This window comes from Rhea pennata, chromosome 12 (genome assembly GCF_028389875.1).
Source record: "Rhea pennata isolate bPtePen1 chromosome 12, bPtePen1.pri, whole genome shotgun sequence".
Taxonomy (NCBI): Eukaryota; Metazoa; Chordata; class Aves; order Rheiformes; family Rheidae; genus Rhea; species Rhea pennata.
Window position 1 is genome coordinate 231,060 of NC_084674.1, and position 21,365 is coordinate 252,424.

At 34.5% G+C, this 21,365-nt stretch overlaps 1 protein-coding gene across 8 annotated transcripts in view; it reads left to right on the top strand.

Moving 5' to 3' along the window:
• NR2C2 (nuclear receptor subfamily 2 group C member 2) overlaps window positions 1-21,365 on the top strand; it is a 44,015-nt gene that overhangs the window by 13,813 nt on the left and 8,837 nt on the right. For 5 of the 8 annotated variants that reach the window (XM_062585495.1, XM_062585502.1, XM_062585496.1 and 2 more), the window contains 14 exons: window positions 1,226-1,336; window positions 4,515-4,715; window positions 6,419-6,521; window positions 7,321-7,500; window positions 9,688-9,835; window positions 10,554-10,647; window positions 11,057-11,190; window positions 12,226-12,403; window positions 13,092-13,213; window positions 13,676-13,815; window positions 13,987-14,076; window positions 15,944-16,081; window positions 17,619-17,724; window positions 19,918-20,378. In XM_062585495.1, coding sequence (XP_062441479.1) covers window positions 1,226-1,336; window positions 4,515-4,715; window positions 6,419-6,521; window positions 7,321-7,500; window positions 9,688-9,835; window positions 10,554-10,647; window positions 11,057-11,190; window positions 12,226-12,403; window positions 13,092-13,213; window positions 13,676-13,815; window positions 13,987-14,076; window positions 15,944-16,081; window positions 17,619-17,724; window positions 19,918-20,092 — 1,920 coding nt within the window. In that variant the 3' untranslated portion in view covers window positions 20,093-20,378. Of the gene's footprint in view, window positions 1-1,225; window positions 1,337-4,514; window positions 4,716-6,418; window positions 6,522-7,320; window positions 7,501-9,687; window positions 9,836-10,553; window positions 10,648-11,056; window positions 11,191-12,225; window positions 12,404-13,091; window positions 13,214-13,675; window positions 13,816-13,924; window positions 14,077-15,943; window positions 16,082-17,618; window positions 17,725-19,917; window positions 20,379-21,365 lie in introns of those variants that run through there. The other 3 variants (XM_062585498.1, XM_062585497.1, XM_062585501.1) reach the window with 3 other exon arrangements.

The following is a 21,365-nucleotide window of genomic DNA, read 5'->3' on the forward strand; positions in this document are numbered from 1 at the left end:
TGTGTATAAGCTTATATTACCAATGCCATTTCCCTTCTGTAAACAGAAGATAAAGACTGTCAAGCTAATAGTAATCTTGCATGTTTAATTTAATATTTATTTGACTTTTAACTTAACTGAAAATGGCTATACATACAAAGTGCCTTTTTTTTAAAGCTTTTTCCAGGTATTCAGAACCAAATTTTCATTACAACTTTGATGCTCTAGAAAGAGATAGAATAAAACAATGAAACAACAATGGTATTCAGTTGTAGAGCCAAATTTTAGTCTCTGTTATACTGGTGAAATCTTCACTGAGAATAATGGGAATTGAGCACTTACACCTGAATACCTGCTGAATATATTGGCAATCTATTGGAGCATAAGTTCCAGAAAAAAATCAGCACAGTCAGGTAGTAAATAAAAATATCACTATTAAAGTGGGATATGAACACATTAAACAACTGGAATTCTAGTTTTATTCTACTATCTAAAACACAAATATCCAGATAACCAGCCATCTTACCAATAACTTTTTATGTTAGAAGTATAACCTAGTTAAATTTGTTTTAACAGTTACTTGGAAAATGAAATTGCCATTTTCTTCAAGTAAGCTGTAAAGACACCACACTTCAGGAAGACCTTATAAATCAAGCTATACATGAGACATCAAAAGTGAATGCTAGTATGGTCAGATAGGAAGTATGTGGACCCTTTCAGCAGATTTTTTCATATCTCGTTCCATAAGTGTGTGGGGGGTTGAGGACGTTTTTATGTAGGTCCTAGGGAAAGCTTAACTAAATTTGGACCACCTGATATTGGAAAAGATACTCATAAAATATTTTAAAGTTAATAAAAGGTGAAATAGTTAACATGATGTGTCATTGTGTAAACAGCCTATTCTGTTTTTACAGAAGCAAAAAGTGTTGAATATATGTAACTAAAAGTTGAAAGAAGTATTTTTTTTGCATTTAAATAAACTGAAGGATTGCACAGTTTAATTGCATGTTCTTTGCTTGAGGCAAGTAATGATTATCCAGTGGATTTTTTTTATTTGTTGTTACTGTCTGTCAGATCCATTCTTTTCCTAAAAAAGCCAATATTCTGATAATTCATGAAAAGTAGATTCCAGGTAGTTTAACGACAGAAATCCTTCCAATAACTTCAGATTTCATGCTAGGGCTATCTGATATTTATGTGTGTTTTACATGTGGCAGCAAAACAAAATTCTTTGGGTTATTTACAGGTGCAGACTGTTCAGACTTCATTATCTGAATCTCCAGTGATGACCAGCCCTTCCCAACGTATCCAGATTATTTCCACAGACTCCTCTGTAGCTTCACCACAGCGCATTCAGGTAAAAATCTGTTGACTATTACTTTTTTTTTTTTTCCCTCCTTCTTCCACTTATATACAAAGCATGCTAAATTCAGTGGAAGATTTCATAGATTTTGTGAGAGCAGTCATTTCTTGATGCAAACTAAATTTTTTTTCCTCCTTAAGATTGCATTTGATGATGACTGCTTGGCTGTATATAGCAATCATATTGACTGTGGAATCAGCGGGAAATACTTGTAAAAGTTAAGTTTAACTGTAGGTGTACAAGTCTCCCTTAGCTCTCCCATAGCAAATGGAGAGATGCTGTCAGCCAGCTCAGTTCTAAGATAGTCTCTAAAGGCATTGCTCTCCTTTGTATTTAGGAGTCAATGGGAGACTAACCTACTTAGGCTAATATTAACCTTTGGGCATGCTGCAAAGTTGGTCATTGTTGCTGATAGATAATGTACAGATACCATCAATATATGTGAGTTCTAAATGTTTGCAGTGCCAAATGATATCAAAATTTTCCAAGTATTAATGTTACCATGGTATTGCAGTACCTGCAGTATTGATCTTTTGCCCTGTTTGATCTTGTCCTCCACCATCCTACTCTACTGTACTTCCACCAGAGATTGTGCTAGAGATCTTGTACTTCAAGCTGTTTGGGACAATCCTTGCAACACAGTTTCTACCACAGGATGGAGTCCCCCTGAGATATGTCTTGATCAGGCTGGGTTGTTACTTGGGTCATGGAGATGAAAGAGTACCTTCCTATGTGAACAACCCTGGAAACACTTCTTCAGTAATTTTGATGTTACCATTATACTTAATGGAATCATGATACAATTTCTTTATATAACGTTATTCTTAAAGATTCAAATTATAGTATGCTTCATCAGTCTTTTTTTGTCTGAGTTATCATCAGTGTTTATATCTGATATATGAAACATTACAAAGAAGTCTCTGTGGTTATTCTTTATAGACAGGATGTATTCTTCAGGTATCAACAACATGTAGCTATGTATTTTATCTAAGATGTATTCCTTTAAGATATCAACAAATGGTAGAATCTGATAGCTGTATTATTTCACTTGCTCATTCTCCAGATTCTGTTAGATGGAATGTTTAGGTTTCCATTTTCAATTAAATTGTCTGGTAGCATAATCTCTATTTTGCCTGGTAGAGTAAATGTATCAGTACATATTTGCTATTTTGTTGCAAGGTATATGTTCTCACAGAATGGATAACTGACAAATGCTGAAATATTCAGTATGCGTAAGGTAGCTATTCCATTGTAATTTTTGCTCAATTGTGCAAAATAATCTACCTCCTTATATCACAGATATTTTTGGAAAAAAAAATCATGCTGAAGGAGAATATTAGGATGAGAAAAGAATATTCCCGCTTCCTTAAAACAAATACAGACAATATTATAGTGGTGTCAGTCATAATCTAAGAGTAGATTTCAGTGTGATTTATCCCGTTAGCTAAGATCTTCCATGTGAAACATGGCATTGGCCAAGGAAGACTGGGGAAAACTTTGGGGAGCTTAACAACTTTGTATGGGACTGAGAGGTGAGAATTGTCTTTTAACCTTTGAGCTTCTGTGGAGTTGCATGTTTGCAGAAGCAAGCTGGATTATAATTCATCCATTTAAGTACTGAAACATTTATGCAGATGCAAAGCTTTAAAAAATCCCTGGAAGTTGTCTTGTCCAAAATTTTGCAGTAGGCAGAAATTAATCTACATAAAAAATGTGACTTTGTCTCCAGCTTTGAGTACCATTTCCTTCCTGCAAGTTTCATGAGGTTTGAAATCACAGCAGCTAAGATGAGCCTTTTCTGAGCAGCTCCTGTAATCTACAAATATCATCATATCTGTAATTTAATTCTTGCACTTCTTGAAGCTTACTACTATGGAATTACTATGATGCACACAGGATTTTCACGATTTTTAATTTTTGTGGCTAGTTCTAGTCCTTTTAGAGATAACTCTAACTTGGTAAAATTGTTAGCATACAGTTAACTTTGTATAAGACATGTTTTGCAACATGATAATTAGATAAAAGGCTAGGTAATCAAAATTAGGGAAGTAAATACACTGTTATAGGGACATTTAGTACACTGAGTTTAATAGAAATATCAGTATATTTTTAAGTTAACTTCTTTTTCTCAATAACGATTTTAATTCTAACCAGTAGCCAAATACATCAATATCATAATTGCATATATTCAAAACATACACAACTCTCAAGAATTTTTAATTTGTGAATGATGAATTTCCATGAGCAGACATTCTCATAAATAAAATCTGTCTCCTGAGAGGATGGTAGAATAATTATTCAGAATTCATTAATAGTCCTTTAAATTTTTTTAATCTTTCATTTCTAAAATGTTGATGATAGCGATAAGTATATTTTTGCTCAGGATTAAAGTCATTAACCTGAAAAATCTTACTTGCTAAGGGAATTTTGTACCAGCATTAACTAACATAACTTTAAATATTGTATATTTGTTTTTGACTAGTTATAATGCTCTCAGATGTATATGGAATACTTTGTTTTAAAAAAAATCTATTTCATAGTGTGCTAATGTCTTTTCAGCTTTTTAGAATGAGTAGGTTTGACCTCATGAAATATTTTTGAAGGTATATTTATTATTTTGTTTTTAAATTTTTATGCAAGGAAATTTCTATGATATTGTCTCATTTCATTAGACAAACTATACTGTGCATGTATACCTGCCATTCATCATCAACTGCAAAATGTTATATATTCCTCATTTAGAGAATTAGAGAATTGAGAGAATCAATAGGGAATGCAGGAGTCTTCAACATTATATTTCATTCTTACAGTGTTTGGGACTCTCTACACATAACTCCTTTTGAACAGTAAAATGAGAGTACAATAGTTCTGTTCCTCGTATGTCCTCATTTATAACGATACTAGAGCCATCCTTTTGCAAACCCTTCTAGTATTTCCTTTCTATGCACTAAGTATGGATATATACATAAATATATATATAGTTTGATTCTGTTGTTTTGCACTTTATGTAGGCAGATGTAATAACTTTGTATAGGTGTAATAACTGTACAAATAGCAGAACAATAAAATATAAGGTCCATTTTTGGACAATAGCATATAATTCTGAGGCAGAATCAAAGGTTTTAAAAAGTTGTTTACTGTGACATATAAAAATCTTTAATATGTTTTACAGATTGTAACAGATCAGCAAACAGGGCAAAAAATACAAATAGTGACAGCAGTGGACTCATCTGTATCTCCAAAGCAACAGTTTATTTTAGCCAGTCCAGATGGAACTGGTGCAGGAAAGGTGATACTGGCAGCACCTGAGACATCTAGTGCAAAGCAGCTTATCTTTACCACCACAGACAACATTGTTCCAGGCAGAATTCAGGTAAATGTAATTATTAAGATAAACCATAGATCTTTTTTTATTATTTTCTGTTTTGATTTTTAGATGATTTAAGTATACAGTTGCTTTAAGACATTAGAAACTGTAATAGTTTTCTAAAGATCTAATGACATGAATTAGGCCATAACTATTAAAGATGTGTAAATCATGCAAATAGTAGGCTTCATTATTCAGTATTAATTTCTGCTGTCTGTCTTCTTGTTCCTTATGCACTTCTTTGCATTCATCACCCCTCATTGTGTGTTCTCATTAAAATTCCAAGTGTGCAAAGGCCTAAGTGCTAGGATTTCAGATGGTCTACTAGAGATTCACAGATGTGCAGAGATAGAACTCACTGGTCAAGCTTATATTCACAATGCAGTATCGCGACATCCCAGTAGAAGATCCTTGCAGAAGCGGCTGTGCTTTGCTGTATTTCTTTATGGGTCTTGAGCATAATCCAGAACAGTGGGAACATTGTGAAACAAATTATATAAGACAGTAATTCATCTCTAGTGAAATTTGAGACTACTTCCCAGCATTCGTGTCTCTTAAAGATGTTTAACCCCCATTTAAGTAGAGAACATTTTATAGGGAGAAATATGATTTTTTTTTTTAACAGAAAATTTTGAGAAATTGTAGTGACAGTCTTTTAAAAAGAAGTTCAAATTAACATTTTAGTTTGCAATGCTGACTGGTTTAACTGTTGTTAAAAGAGGTCTTTTCTGATATATACTTCTATTTATCTGTGTTGAGTGGAATGTTTTGGACAGATAAAGATTTCAAAGCAAAAAATAATAAAATTTGGGGATGTAAGGCCTTAGGAAGCTGAACTGTTTCTATAATGGATGTCTGCTTCAGGCTATCTCCTCTAAACCTTGTATTCCCATTAACAAGAGAAGAGATAGACAGGAACAGCATTGGAAATAGTCCTCTGTGGCTAAAATGCAGTAGCTACTTGAGAGTAATTGCGACAAGGGAAGGATACTGTTGACTGCAGGAATGAGCAAAGTTACTTGTACTGAACAAAGGTGGGAGCTTAACTTGGAATTCTTGTTTTCCATGACTGCTTTAAGAATATATCACTGAAATGGCCATCAAGAAGAATCTTTCAAAATGTGCATGGTATTTTAACAAAATACCCTTAAAAAAAAAAAAAAAGGCAGTTCAGCCTTCATTTTCTGAACTGCTCTTTTGTTGTTCTCTTGTAACCTTGGCATTTCCCATATCATTCTAGTACCTCTTTAACATGTACTGATGTGAATTTGGTATTGTTAGGCATGGTTGGCCAAAATTCTGCAGAATATATATTTTAGATGTGATCTTACTAGTGCCTTACGTTAACGATACTAATATTTTCCTATCTTTAATGGAAACAACTCACCTGATATATCATTAGATGACACTTACTTTTGCTGTGGTTCCTAACACCAGTGGCTTACAATTGTCCCTTGATCAATATGTTCATTTCTTGTCCTCTATCAGCTCTAAATGACAAACAGTTAAAAAAAAAAAAAAAACAAAAACTCGTTAACTTACATTTTATATTACTAAATATAATTTCACCTCTTTCATTCTTGTCCTTAAATTCAGCCACATCTTCCCAGTTGATAAACCAATTTTGTTCTATACGCGAAGCCTCTTACTTTCACACCACCAGAATTCATTGGCTAATTGCCTCTCTTTGTTTTTTAATTTTATTTTAGATAGTGACAGACACTGCTTCAGTGGAACGTTTGCTGGGAAAAGCTGATGTACAGCGGCCCCAAGTAGTAGAATATTGTGTGGTTTGTGGGGATAAAGCATCCGGTAAGGAAATACACAAGAAACTTGATTGAAATGATGGCTGGGCTGGAGGGAGGAGGTTGCTTATATTTTAACTGATGTTAGCCATGCATGAGAAATTAAATGCTGAACCTTTATGTTCTTATAATGTAACTTTTAGCATGTATGTACCCTTTGTATATTTTATATTTTATCATCTGTAATAGCAGATAGAATTGCATCTGTACTTGGCCTGAATTGAAACTACCACGTCATAGGCCCCTTGCTGAAAAATAGATTTATCCTTTTCAGTTGTCCCATGTGACAGGACAAGAGGCAGTGGGCAGAAATTGAAGCACAGGAAGTTCCGCCTGAATGTGAGGGGGAATTTCTTCACTGTGAGTGACGGAGCACTGGAACAGGTTGCCCAGAGAGGTTGTGGAGTCTCCTTCTCTGGAGATATTCAAAGCCTGCCTGGATGCAACCCTGTCTAACATGCTCTAGGTGACCCTGCTGAGTGGGGAGGTTGGACTAGATGATCTCCAGAGGTCCCTTCCAACCATACTGATTCTATGATTCTTCAATTCTTCCTCTCCGCTTTCACTCTTCGCCCTGCCTCCTCCCCCCTCGCCCCCCTCCAAAAAAACGCTGACAATAGGTAAACAAGAAACATCCTGTAAGACTGTAACAATATTTTTATAGTTCAAAATACTGACAAGAATACAAAACAAATTTATACCAAGACTTTTACAGTTTCTTACTTGCTCAAGATAAAACATTTTGATGTTACAATATAAGTAATTGCCATTTGATAACAAAATATATATATTTCCTTTCCATATAGGTCGTCACTATGGTGCTGTCAGTTGTGAGGGATGCAAAGGCTTCTTTAAAAGGAGTGTAAGGAAGAATTTGACCTACAGTTGTCGTAGCAACCAGGATTGTATCATCAATAAACACCATCGGAATCGCTGCCAGTTTTGTAGGCTTAAGAAATGCCTAGAGATGGGCATGAAAATGGAATGTGAGTGTTCATACCCAATGTGCACTGTGCCTACCAAGTAATAAGTATGTGGACTACCACAGCTTTTTATTGTACTTTAGATTCTTTCCATTTCAGTGTATGTTGCTTAAAGATTAAGAGAAACAGAACTTTGGCAGCCAAAGAATCTACCTCACCTTTCTTTCCTCACCCTTTTATGTCTGAGGTGCAGCAGTGATTTGTTTTGAACTATGTGTTATATTACAGTAGTACTTGGGGAGCCTAGATAAAGCTTTACTTGAAATGCACGTTACAAATACAACATATGTTTGTAATACAAAATATTTTAGTATGGATGGACATAGATCTGAATCTAGTTTTCCATATTCAGAATCTGCTTTCATTCTGATGTATTTTCCTCTTTTTTTTCTCTAGTGATAAAGTGTTTTATGTCCTTTAATTTTTACATTACTCTGATCATTTATAAGCAGAATTGTATTGTAAGATGCATTATATAAACTGTCATATATTAAACAATATACTTTCATCTTTGTATGCAGTGCTTCCTAGAATTCAAGCGCTAGGGTCCAAACACCTCTTCCAGTGTATTTTGCTTCTGATTTATAGCGCACTAGGCTTCTCCAGTCCAGGACTTCATGAAGCCTGTTACCTGGTGGTTGTTTGATAAATTTAAGGAGAATCTAAGATGAAGCAATAAATGCTTTTCTTCTCTTTCCACTCTGATCTAGCAAGATGTGTACTATTGAGTTCCAAAGGAGGCAGAACTTTAAGCTGGAACTATAGAGTCCTTTGTTGCCTTTGCATTTTGGAACTCCAGACCTGTAGTGATCTGAATGTTGTGCTTCCACATATTATGTTGAGTATAAAGGGCGGCATTTGTGCAGGAGAAACTTGTGCAATTCTGGAAGTTCAACCTTTTTTAGCTGAAGATTAGTATGATATATGCTAACTGACTTTACTGGGCATTGGATCAGGTTTCCAGTTAATACTTCTGTATCCACCAAGCCAGGAAAATAGATATACCTTTGTATTGATCCCCTGAATTCTGCGGCTTTAGTCTAACAGTATTAGCAAAAATAAAAACATGAAATAAATAAGCCTTGCTGGTTAAGAGAATAGAGAGAAACATATACATATATATTACTATTACATTCAAAAAGCCTATATGATAGGATTTGATTTTTTTTTTTTTTTTTTTTTTGCATAGATAATAGTAGAAATCATACTGTTGTATGATTTACTGGTGTAATGAATAGCACAGTAATACTCTGTGTATGTTATACCTTACATTTGCAAAGCATTGTAAGAATTAATATTTTTACAGCAATTTAAAAAATTATTTGTATTATCCTCTTATTCTTTTATTCCTTAGTTTCATTATCCTTGTTTTTAGGTGAAAAATTGAGGCAGTCAAATGGTGTGCCAAACTGTCTAGAAGTTCCATGTGGTTTATTGACTTAGATTCCAGATAGCTGGCTTTCTGGAATCTATTCAATTATAATATCCTAATATTATACATTTTTTCACTCTATTTGAAATTACAAAGGCACTGTTTCTTACTATTTTTATTTTTTTAAAAAAAAATACCACACCTGTTTGGCAAGTTGGAGATTAAGCTTATTTTCTTCAAGTTTTCAAGTGGAGATATTTTTAATTCTGAAAAGTGTGATTTTGGAATGCTGCCTCCATGTTGGCTCGAATGAATGAATAAGTGAATTGCACATCATGCATAAACTGCTCTCACAGGGAATTAAGCTATTACATTTCTCAGATAACAGTATGGTCCTGGAGCTACCTTGCATGTCTTGACTTTCTCTGAGTTTTTGTTATTTTGAAACGTCCAGGATAAGATTGAGTCTAACATTTGATATAAATTTCCCTGTTTAAAAAAGATTTTGAAAATATATCTTAGAAAATGTTATATTTTATTAAATGCCGATATAATAGCAGGCTTTGACTCCAGTTTAGGAAAACTAAAAGCAAATGATCAATCTATTTACTTTCTTAGTTAATGTGTACTTAGTCATAGACACAGGATTGGACACTGGAGCATGTATTTCTGCAGTCTTCACATGTAATTTCTAGTTTTGCACTGAACTGAACCATCACTACAGTTGTGCAAGCTGGAATACTACTGTAAGAATTTTACTTCTTTTGTAGTTTTTAGTTGAATTATTTCCTTTCAAATCTGTGTGTTTCTTCATGTAGCGGTTCAAAGTGAAAGAAAACCTTTTGATGTGCAGCGCGAAAAACCAACAAACTGTGCAGCTTCCACTGAAAAAATCTATATTAGAAAAGACCTACGAAGTCCTCTAATAGCAACTCCAACATTTGTTGCAGATAAAGATGGGGCACGGTGAGTACCTTAGTATAAAACTAGTCTTGGTCTAGGGAGATCCTGCGTTTTGGTTTGTAGGTAAACCTATGTTCCTTATCCCTGTGCTCGGAACCATTGGTCAGACAACAGCGCCAATTCACCAGTCATTTATTTTCGTTATCAAGACCAACCTAATATGTTCTGCTGCTCATCAGAATTTTTGTCTGAGTACAGCTAGGTGGTTCCCAGTTCAGAGCTGACTCATGTCCAGCCAGATCAAAGCATAGGCAGGGCATATATGTGATAGGCAGCAAAAAGCATGTAGACTTACCTTGTGATGCATTCAGGTTATCACTTCTCTGAAATGAAATCCGCAAATAGCAGACTCAGCCTTCCTCCTCCTAAGACAGTAGCAGAGGACACTATAGTGACTGCTGGTTCAGATCCCAAAATAGTGGTCTCAACAACAACAGCAAAAGCAGAGCTGCTTTCTTTTATGGAAGATGATGATAGGCATATCTATTTGGGACGTTGTTTCTGCTTTTGTACAGGAAAGGAAAACATATTGGATGGCAGAATTGCCTGTCTTCCTGTCTTTGTTTTCAGAAACTTTCAGAAAGACTAAGTCCTGAAGGATAAATTCTGAGCTTCCTTAAATTGTAAATTTTAGAATTGATAATGCCTTTTATTCTGACATAGGTTTTTAGCATTCTTTTGGTAATTGTAAAATATTATTAACTGTTACGCTTTTGAACAGGTCAGCAGGTCTTCTTGATCCAGGAATGCTTGTGAATATTCAGCAGCCTTTGATCAGAGATGATGGTACAGTCCTCCTAGCTGCTGACTCCAAGGTAGTATTTCTTTCAGTTAAATTCTGAACTTACATTTTTTGCTAAATTACTTCAGCTGTGTTCATAGACACAAATCATTCTTGGTCTTGAGAAGAAAAGGCTGGGGTGAGTCTGAAGATCTGTAAGAATGCCGGTAATAACATGATCAACAGAGACTTTTTTTAATAGGTATATTTATGCATAAGTTTAGTCATAGCTAGTTCTCTGCACAAAATGTCATCAAGAGCAAGGATTGATGGTTTCAGTAGGGTTTAGCGATCATCCTCGGACAGATATGAACAGTTAATTTTCTTGTATATATCCAAGAGGAATGGAAAAGTACATAAGGGAAAAAGAATGCAATGGTTAAAGACAGGAAAAATGTATTTAACCTATAATTTTGATCTACTAATCCAATTCTTTTTTTTAGGCTGAGACAAGCCAAGGTGCTTTAGGAACACTAGCAAATGTTGTAACATCTCTTGCTAATCTCAGTGAGTCACTAAATAACGGAGATACTTCTGAAATTCAACAAGAAGAGCAATCCACAAGTGAGATTACACGGTATGTATTTACATTTGCAGGTTATGTAGCAGGCTCTACTTCATGTTTGCTTACACTCATTCATTGAAGCAATTTGGTATTGTGCCATCAACACAGTAGAGATTGCCCCCTACTTTGACACACAACATCAGTCCTTTAAAAATCCAGATTTTGTTGTTCTCCTCAGACTGCACTCTTCTTGTTGTGAAGAGCTGTGTTTCATGTTACATTTGTTTATAAATATAGTGTTCTAAAGCTGGCCAGATTGGCTTTTTTAAAGGACAACACAAACCGGTAGTATAGTAAAACAAGAAAAATATTTGGTTTCAAAACTGTCTAGTCCTTCTCAAGTAAACAGCTCTATCAAATACAATAATATTGTCCATTGGTATGAAATAAGAGCAAAAGTTCTTCTCTAAATCTAAGCTCTATTTATCATAAGGCAGTGTAAACTTTCTTCTTATTTCTGCAATGGACCAGCTTCAATTTGAGTAAAGAAAAGTCCAGGGAGCAGGTTCTCTCATGAAACTATTGGGAGATTTCTAGGCTCTGTCTATACTGTGAAATTAGGAGTGTTTGTCTGGTCACATCCCAGCTTGAGGGGAAGGCAGTTTGGGCAGGTTGTGACAAAGGGTATCATACTATCCTCTGCCGTTCTCACAAATGGGATGTTGAGGACATGGACTCCATGCTCTGCAGAGTGCATTTGCTGTATAGTTCTCACCTAATCTGTTACGAATTTCTAAGATGAGAGGGAGGGGACAGTGGATGGTAAGTGGAAGAGACCCCTGTACTAGCATAAATGAGAACAGTTACAGCAAGATGATAATAAATAGTTTCCCTCTTACAGAGGAAGTCTTTTACCAGCTGTATATGGAACAGTAGAAAGGGGCCAGATGGTATTGAAAAATCTAGTCCTGTGTCTTAGCATAAACAGTTCCTATACATAAACTTTTCGGTGGAATTGCTTTATTAGGATTTCATTTGACCACTACTATAAAACTTTCAAGGTTGTAAGGAAGCGTTTTTTTCATTATTTATTATTCTTTCCTGTAGAGCATTTGATACTTTGGCTAAAGCACTGAATACCACAGATGGCTCAGCAGCTCAGAACTTGGCAGATGGGATGGATCCTACAGGAGGAGGGAATATTCATGTAATCAGTAGAGATCAGTCAACACCAATTATTGAAGTGGAAGGACCCCTACTTACAGATACACATGTCACATTTAAGGTGTGTGTTTCTTGAAATATCTTGCTAAGCAAAATAATTTTCAAGACATAACCCAAAATGAGCTTACTATGTTTTCTCTATTGTTGTATTTAATTTTTGAGCATTATCTAGTGTAACATCTACTGTTACAAAGTATCTAAACAGTTTTAACTCTTGCATACTATATCTGAGAAGCATAGGTACTGTTTCATAGGATCCTTTCATAGACAAAATGATGCTTTAAAATTAATTTTACTTTCCAGTGCTTTCATTGTTGATAATTGCTTTTCATATCAAATAGTATGATAATGCATGCTTAATTCATTTATAGATACATACAGTGTAAAACTTTAAAGTTCAGATTTTATTTTACTTCTTTTTAGAAGTCGCAAGAGAAGTCTTAAGAGTATGCAGACATTAAAAACGCTCTACAGAAGAATGAAATTAAAGTATTGTTATTAAATGAATATTTAAAGCGTTTTAAAAGGAATTGTGAGCATTCACGTTATTTCTGATTTCTCATCTCTTACCCCCATTTTGCATTCCTACCAGTAGTAATAAATTCTTAAGTTATTCTTTGACAGTTTCTTATCACACAGTTGGCTATGACAGATTGTAAGAGTAGTTGGAAATTTTTTGTTCATTATTTGGTTGATATTAAACATTTATTTATGCCTGAATTACATGTACTGTACTTCTACTTTTGCAGCTGACAATGCCCAGTCCAATGCCAGAGTACCTTAATGTTCACTACATCTGTGAGTCAGCTTCACGACTACTTTTCCTCTCTATGCACTGGGCAAGGTCCATACCTGCATTTCAAGCACTTGGGTAAAGAGAGAGTTTTATGTTGAACAGTTTGTTTTCTACTGAATTTAAGTACTGATCTGAACACTTTTCAACTGTTTTGAATTTTAATTAGTTTAATTCTTTAAAGTGTGTGTATGCAATCAACATTCTTTGAAAGACAAAATCAAAGATGACAGAGGAGGGGATAATTAAAATATCTAGTGTTACTGTTAGTCAGAAGCATTTAATTTGTAGAAATATATCTTGATAAAGAACTGTTGAGTACCATTTAACAGGTAACTTGAAATGATTTCCTATGATAAGCCTATCACTTCTTTTTGGTTTTGGTAATTCTTGTATTAGGCTAATGTATGCCCTTTAGTAAAGCTTTCTGGAATACATTAATCCTTATTATTAATTTTTATAATTAGCCTACTTAATGTAAGGTAATACCAACATGATATGAACACTAGCTACAGTTTTTTGGTTTTGTGCTGCTTGTAGGCAGGACTGTAATACAAGCCTTGTGCGCGCCTGCTGGAATGAGCTGTTTACCTTAGGCCTGGCACAGTGTGCGCAGGTGATGAGTTTGTCTACCATCCTAGCAGCTATTGTCAACCATCTCCAGAACAGCATACAGGAAGGTATGTTCAGTGTATGGCACTTAGAAATGATCTGTCATGTCAATGGTACAGGGTTTGAAACTGGAATTTAAATAACATTTCTCACAAGGTATTTTCTGATGGGTGACAGTATTGTTCCCCATGATCCAGCAGCAGGAGAGTCCTTCACTTGCATGATTACCTCTCCCCCAGGAGTTTCTGGACTTCGTTGCACTGACCTCACAGAAATCTCTCAGTGGGACAGAAGTGTCCACAGAAGAAATGAGGATAAGATTGGAGAAGGTAGAAATTTTTCTCCTCTGTCATCTACATCTGACTAGCAATGTACTGAAAGACTAGTGCCTCCTAAAGTTAAGGTTCACTCACAGGGCTTTCCTCCTATCAAAATGTAAATTTTTTTTTCCTGTTAGAATAAGGATGCTTTTTTTTTTTTTTTTTTTTTTTTTTTTTTTTTTTTTTTTTTTTTTTTTTTTTTTTTTTTAAGAAAAACAAATCACACTTTTTTTTTTCCTTCCAAAAGCTTCCTTTTTCTATAAAAATAGAATTTTTATACCCATGTGAATACAGCAGATAGGAATTAGGCAATCCAAAATGGCGCAGGATTCTGCAGGGATGATAGAGAGGTTGGATCACAGGCCTGATAGATCTTACAAAACAGTCATTTCCTTTCCCCTTTCTTAAATTAGGGAAGTTTAGGGAAGCTCTGAAAATGCAGTTGCAAGTATGAGATACCTCTCTCTCAAGGTTTTATTTATTCAAAGCTGTTCTGTGATGGTCTCATGTGATACAGTGTATTAGCACTTTAAAATTCAAAATAAAGTGATGACATTTGAGCACTTTATCTAGGAAGCATGTTAATGATCAGATATTTGGTAAGTCTGGAATTCAGTGGTGTATTTCTGCACCATCGTTTCCCATTTAATACAGAAATAAAAATCTTGTATCACTTCTATCTTGATCCATCTTGAGTAATTAAAAATCAGGTCACAGTTTATGTATTTTAGAAACATAGATTATGCTTTCATTCTTGTTTCAAGTTGCTGTACAAAAGTCTGGGTTTTTTCTCCTTTTTTTTTTTTTATTGTGAGTTAAGAAAATATGTAAGTAATTACATCAGAAGTCCAGATTAAGACACACAGGTCTAAGCAATTGTATGTACCGCTAGCTGTACAGGCAAAGGTAAAATATTTAAATTATAATATGAAATATTAACAAAGCTCATGCATGGAATAAAATTATTTTAATGTTTTTCTCAGTAAAAAAGTCTTATTCTTTGATTTGACTTACCTCTGAATTAATAGTAATTTTGTTTCAACATAATTTCTAGAGTGTTGTGGGTTTTTTCTTTTATTTTTTTCTTTTCTTTTTTTTTTTTTTTTGACTAGTCTAAAGATGCACAGTCAGAGAGAGGAAGATTATGTTTACCAAATTAGAATGGTCTCTCTTCCTCACTGAGCAGCCAGTAATACTTAATTTTAGCTAACCTAAAAATAATAAAAAAAAGATTTTTAAATCATATTTTGAGGAAGAATATGAAGCTAACATTTAAAAAAAAAGGGGGGGGGGGAGGAGTGGCCAGAAGACTGGAGAATCTGTGTATTTGTATTTGAGTGAATATTCCCTTTCAAGAGGAAAGACTACTTACCACAATGAATGAAAAAATCACTTCTAAAAGTACAAATGCAGGAAAAGTAGCACTGTTGTTATTGCTATAGCATTCACTTCTGTAGAAGTTAACTAAATGATGACTGAAGTTAATATTAAAATTGCATGATAGCAGGTTTTTTGTGCTTTTGTTCATTCCCCAAATCATATTATGCATTTGTAGAATAATTTGTGATAATTTGAGAGTCTCTGCTCAGAACAGTACATCATTGGAATACCATTAGTGTCATAGATTGTGTTGTATTGGCAATGTTATGCAGAAGAGTTAACATTCTGTTTGCTAGCCTTGTCTGACTCAGCTGTATAAACCTTCACTCCTATAATCACTCCGCCATCCTCATAGTATTGTTAAATGGTTTTAAGACATCAAATGACACAAAATACTTTAAAATGTCGCTTGGCCTGTTTTATAAAAGAAAGGATGTTGGTTAATATATCAGATGTACTTCAGCTTACTTAAAAAGTAATCATTGCCTTTTTCTAGATAAGCTTTCTGGAGACAGAATAAAGCAAGTCATGGAACACATCTGGAAACTTCAGGAGTTCTGTAACAGCATGGCCAAGCTTGATATTGATGGATATGAATATGCATACCTTAAAGCTATAGTCCTCTTTAGCCCTGGTAAGGAATTTAGTAACTGTATCTTTTTAAATAATGAGCTACATATGTTAATTTTCTAGTATTTGTTTTTTAAAGAGACTACTATCCTGAGATCAGACTATTCTGTTAAGCTGTTGATAAAATACCTGATTGTTCCATAATGATTTATCATGAACAGTATATGTTTTTAAAATAACTTTGGAGCAACACGTCCAGGCTACGTATAGGTCAATAATATCAGTTATTTTCTATACACCTACTTTAGAAGACTAGATTCTCAGTCCTCTCCTTCCCTAGCTAAGCGTCCGTACTTAAGCAGCTGAGAATCTATCAGTAATCAGTTACCAGGGATGTGTGTTAGCACTGTTAGTGAATTAAATGGCAAGAAGGATTAGAGAAAATATATTCTCAAAGCGACAAATGGAAATTAGCTTCAATGTTAGTATTTTTAGAAGACTTGTAAGAGGGATAGCTGATGAAATACGAGCAGACAATACTATTTTATATGGAGCTTCCACAAAATCTCAAAAATAAATGTAAGCAGGCTGTCTCACATTTGTTAAAAAAAATGACAGCAGATGAACACATGGCCAGCAGTGTTTGTGAGATATGAGGATTTACTCAAGATACTTGATTTTCTGCAATGATAAGGTAAGAATATAAAAGAAATGGGAGGCAACTGTCTTTTGGGGCAAGGGAGGAGAAATGTTCCTAGAACACTGAAAGTTTAACTTAAAACTGCTGACAGATTGAATGAAAGGGAAGCTCTTGCTCAGAAAGCTAAATTACTTAAGTATGTTACCACTGTATCAAGAGAAGGAGTATTTTGTAATCTGTTTCTTTTTGCATATATATTATTTTCTCCTTATAATAAAACTTAATCTAATTAGAAGATTTTCATATCCTGAAACTTTGCTTTTGGAAATTTCTTGCAGATCGTATCATTAGATTTAGGTTTAACATGGGTGTTGTTCGAGTCTATGGAGAGAGGAACTCTCCAAACTTGGGCTAGCTCCCTAACCTTTCAGGGGAAGAACTCCTTTAACACAACAATGAAGATACTTCAGCATAGTCAAATAGGTGGTATTTTGGGGGGGGGGTGTTCTGATTATGCGACTGTCTTTGAGGAGCTGAGTCAGTCAGAGTTAGAACATGGAACAGAGTTAAGAAGGTCAGGAAGTTGACCTATTTAGGGAAAGAAACCAAGAGATTGCTCAATCTGTATAGTTAGTTGAAATCACAGAGTGAAAAATTTAAACAAGCAGGGTTAGAAACATAATTTGGGAGGGTCATTGCCTACTGCCTGGTATATGCCTGCAGGATTGATCTCTTCCTGCTTTCCTATGGATGCAGCGAGTTATTGAGGAAAAAAGTATGTTATTTCTGAAGCCAGGAATTAAATGTTCAATTTAATGGTTTCCTTTATGAAGCTAATGTGCTAAATATCATAATGTAAGATAAATATTTAAATGAAAATAGTTGTGAGAACCTTGTAACTATATATATTTCACAATGTATAGGGAAACAATCGACATACAGAAATGTTTTGTTTCTTTAGATCACCCTGGTCTGACCAGTTCAACCCAAATAGAAAAATTCCAGGAGAAGGCACAGATGGAATTGCAGGACTATGTACAAAAAACCTATCCAGAAGATACTTATAGGTATTTATTGTTTATAGTACCCAAAATAATGTTATGGGCCGTAGCTGGTAAAAGTACAAAACATCCTGAAATGAAAAGGTCCTTTTTGACATGTATTCTTTTTGGACAATTGAGGCAAAAGAACTAGAACCTTGTTCATAAAAGCAAGCAAGTTTATTTAAATAGAGCAAGAATCAGGAAGTTTAGCTTCTTCCATTTAAATTAAACTGTGTACTTAACTCTTTTTTTTTTTTTGAGTTTCATTTCCATATTTAGAAAAGCAGATAGATTTGAATAGAAGTCTCAAGAATAACTGTCTCACACATCGTAATTAAAATATGCCTCCTTTTTCAAGTTAGAGTTGTCAAAGAGGTTCTGAGAACTCTCACAAAAATAAAAGGCAACTTTAGTCCTTTTAATGTTTGTCAAGTCACATGTAGGAAGGTATTAAAACTGTCAGTTTATAAACCATTGAAAACTAAGGATTACATGTCGGGAACATTAACCAAGTCTCTTAAGCCTCTATTTATAAGAAATTCTCACTTCCTGCTTTTCTTCCTTGTCCTCTACCCCCCTTTTTTATTTCTAAGGATTTCCCTTTGAAAGTATCTAATTTCTTTGGTCAGCTCTCATCTGTTGTTCTTTATTATTTGCCATAAACCGGTATCCTTTTTTAATAATCTCCTCCATCAAAACTAATTATTTTATTTTAAAACTTCACCAACACAATGATTCTCAATGCCACAAGGGAAATTCTAACCACTCTCTAGTAATCTATCCTGGAATTTATTTCTTTTCCTGTAAAAGTTACCCCCTTGTGAAAGAAGCATGCAATCCCTTACATTTAAAGGTTGAGGGTAGTGTAGCTTTTTTTAAGGATGGCAGGGCGGGGGGGGAGTTAACACTGGTTCAAGAGATGGGGCATCAGGATTCCCAGTTATGTAGCTACAGCCACTCTGGTAGGTATGGTGCATCAATACTTTGATCACTTAAACAGTCTTTATACTGGAGCAGGGATGGGAATCTGTGTTTCAGAAATTTTTTCAGATACTACATTCTTCTATACTCAATTTAATTATTCTGACTTTGTGCAAGAGAGCAAGAAAATTTCTGCAATAAAAAAAATATACAGGATTTGTTCTATATACTTGCAGTTCTTAATAATGATTCAAGGAAGAAAATCAGAGTCACATCCAAACACTCGTCTGTATTTTAATTGATATTGTTTATTCCCCTATGCTTACCCATAGATGAATTTAAAGTGTAAATCTGATTGTTTTTGAGCAACAGAATGCTGACATAAATTCAGATTGAAGCAAAAGTGCTACAGTTTTCACAAAAATGGTGGCATGGCTTGAATCTTTTTGCAGTTTTCCCCTAATGTTTACAAAAGGTGGTATGTTAGCAGAAAGGGCTTACATACTTTTTCCATAGATGCTCAGTCATTCTTCAGAGGTCTATGTTCAGCATTTCCTAAAGTTTGCTATTACTTGCCTCCAGTTCAGGCAATGCATTTATTTTGGTATTTGTGGTGTGTATCTGCCATATAAACACAACAGATACACAGAACAGCTTTGGAAATATTTAAAATGCATTAAAAGCTTAGAAGTGCAATATGATCACTTCTTTATATTGCATGTTTGTTAGCATCCTAATACATGAAAACCCACAAAACTTGGAAATATATAAGAATAACAGCAGGTCCCTCTAAATTCCTTTTCTCATTAGAAGCAGATTCCCGTATTTACTTTTATACATACTCAATTCCCCCTTGCTATCTGGTTTGTCATTAAGTTGCTAGGCAATTGAAAATTATGCTGTTTGTGATTTAAGTCCTAATTGAGAATTTTGCTCTTAAAATTGTGTAAATGTATTCGTTAGTAGGAATATTATTAGTCTCAACATGGTCCTGAACTGTCAAGTTCTGGGAATTTCAAAAGCAGACTGGGAGAACTGTATGTTTGTACATGCACATTGTAATGTTAATATGTCCTTTTCACTGGAGAACCACTAAGAAAGATGGAGGACTTTCATTTCACTTGCAAGATAAAAAAAAGTAAGCATTCCTTTCATAGTAGCTAAATTAACTTTAATTGCCTCTTTACTCCCCTTCATGATTATGATAATAATAAATGCAGATCCAATTCTTTACCCACATGGTATTTTTAAACTTGCACTATATGTATTTATAATCCAATGAACTTCTTTTTTCAGGCTAGCCCGGATTCTAGTTCGCCTGCCAGCACTTAGGCTGATGAGCTCTAGCATTACTGAGGAACTATTTTTTACTGGTCTCATTGGAAATGTTCCAATTGACAGCATAATCCCCTACATTCTCAAAATGGAAACAGCAGAATATAATGGTCAAATAACTGGCACATCTGCATAGTGGGAACAGTACAATTTGATGGATCAAAGTAATTTTCACAAAAACATACAATTAAGAGAGAAAAGTTAAAAGAATAACAGTTTGGTATGTACAGATGTTTCCAACTTGTTACTTAGTTTCCTATCAGATTTCTTCTCATCTGTCTGCTGACTTTGACAAAATTTAAGCAGCTTTTAACTGACCTGCTCTTAGGACCTTTTCTGCCACAAGGAATGTTTTTTATGCCTTTCATTCAAAAGGCTATAGATTACTGAACATACTTTTAACATGCTTTGTATTTAGAAATTATTGGTGGTTAAAAATAGAGTTTTATAATATCAGAGATTAGTAATGAAATTACTTTAAAAGTAAAAAGAACAATATATATTTAAAAATGTCCTTGGAATTAATATCTAATAATTACCAGGGTATAATATTAGCACTTTGTAAGCACTTCTTGTCAAAGCGATAATGTCATCAACGTTCTGCTTATGAGTAGGGAAAATGAAAAAATGAACAGTTGTTTATGTCCTTAGTAAAATTGCTAGTGATTCTATGAAAATGTAGAATGCTACAGGAGACAATCATTTATTCTGCAAAAAATCACTTGTTCTTACATTATGCATTAAATAATGTGGATTCTTAAATCAATTTCCGCATTATATGGCACTATACTGTATTAAATTAGTGCAGCTGTGATTAAAAGCATGATATAAGCACAGTGACTGTAACATGGTACAGAAATTACCCAAACTAGAAGATAGAATTTGAGTTCTTTGCCACAGTTGTGATGAAATATTCAGATTCCTTGCAGTTTCTGCTCAGCCTGACACTGATGTTTACACAGTCCTGACAAATACTCTTAATACAATGCCTTTCAGTTGTGGGGAAATCAGTCATTAGCTGGAAGAACAGTCATTTTCAAGCAGAGCTGTGTGTTGCTCTTTGAGTACCTTGTGTATTTCCAAATTTGCTTCTACTCTCTGTACTCATCACCAGCCAAAGTTAAAATTCAAAACCTGAAACGTTTAGAATCTCTAGCTGTCAGCAAGAGTATATTATGAAGCCCTTCCTCCCTTTCCTTTGCTGGGGACAAGCACTCCTCCTTTTGCAAAGCTTTCAACTTTCCCATGACTCAGTTTGAAACTGAGATATAGTTGTGATTTATATTCAGTCATGTACAATTGCAGATAATGGCTGATAACTCCATGCTGTATCAAATGAACTTCTTTCTAAATTTCTTTGAGTAGCGAACCATCAAAACGTTTTCTTGTACTGACTGTTACCTGCTAGC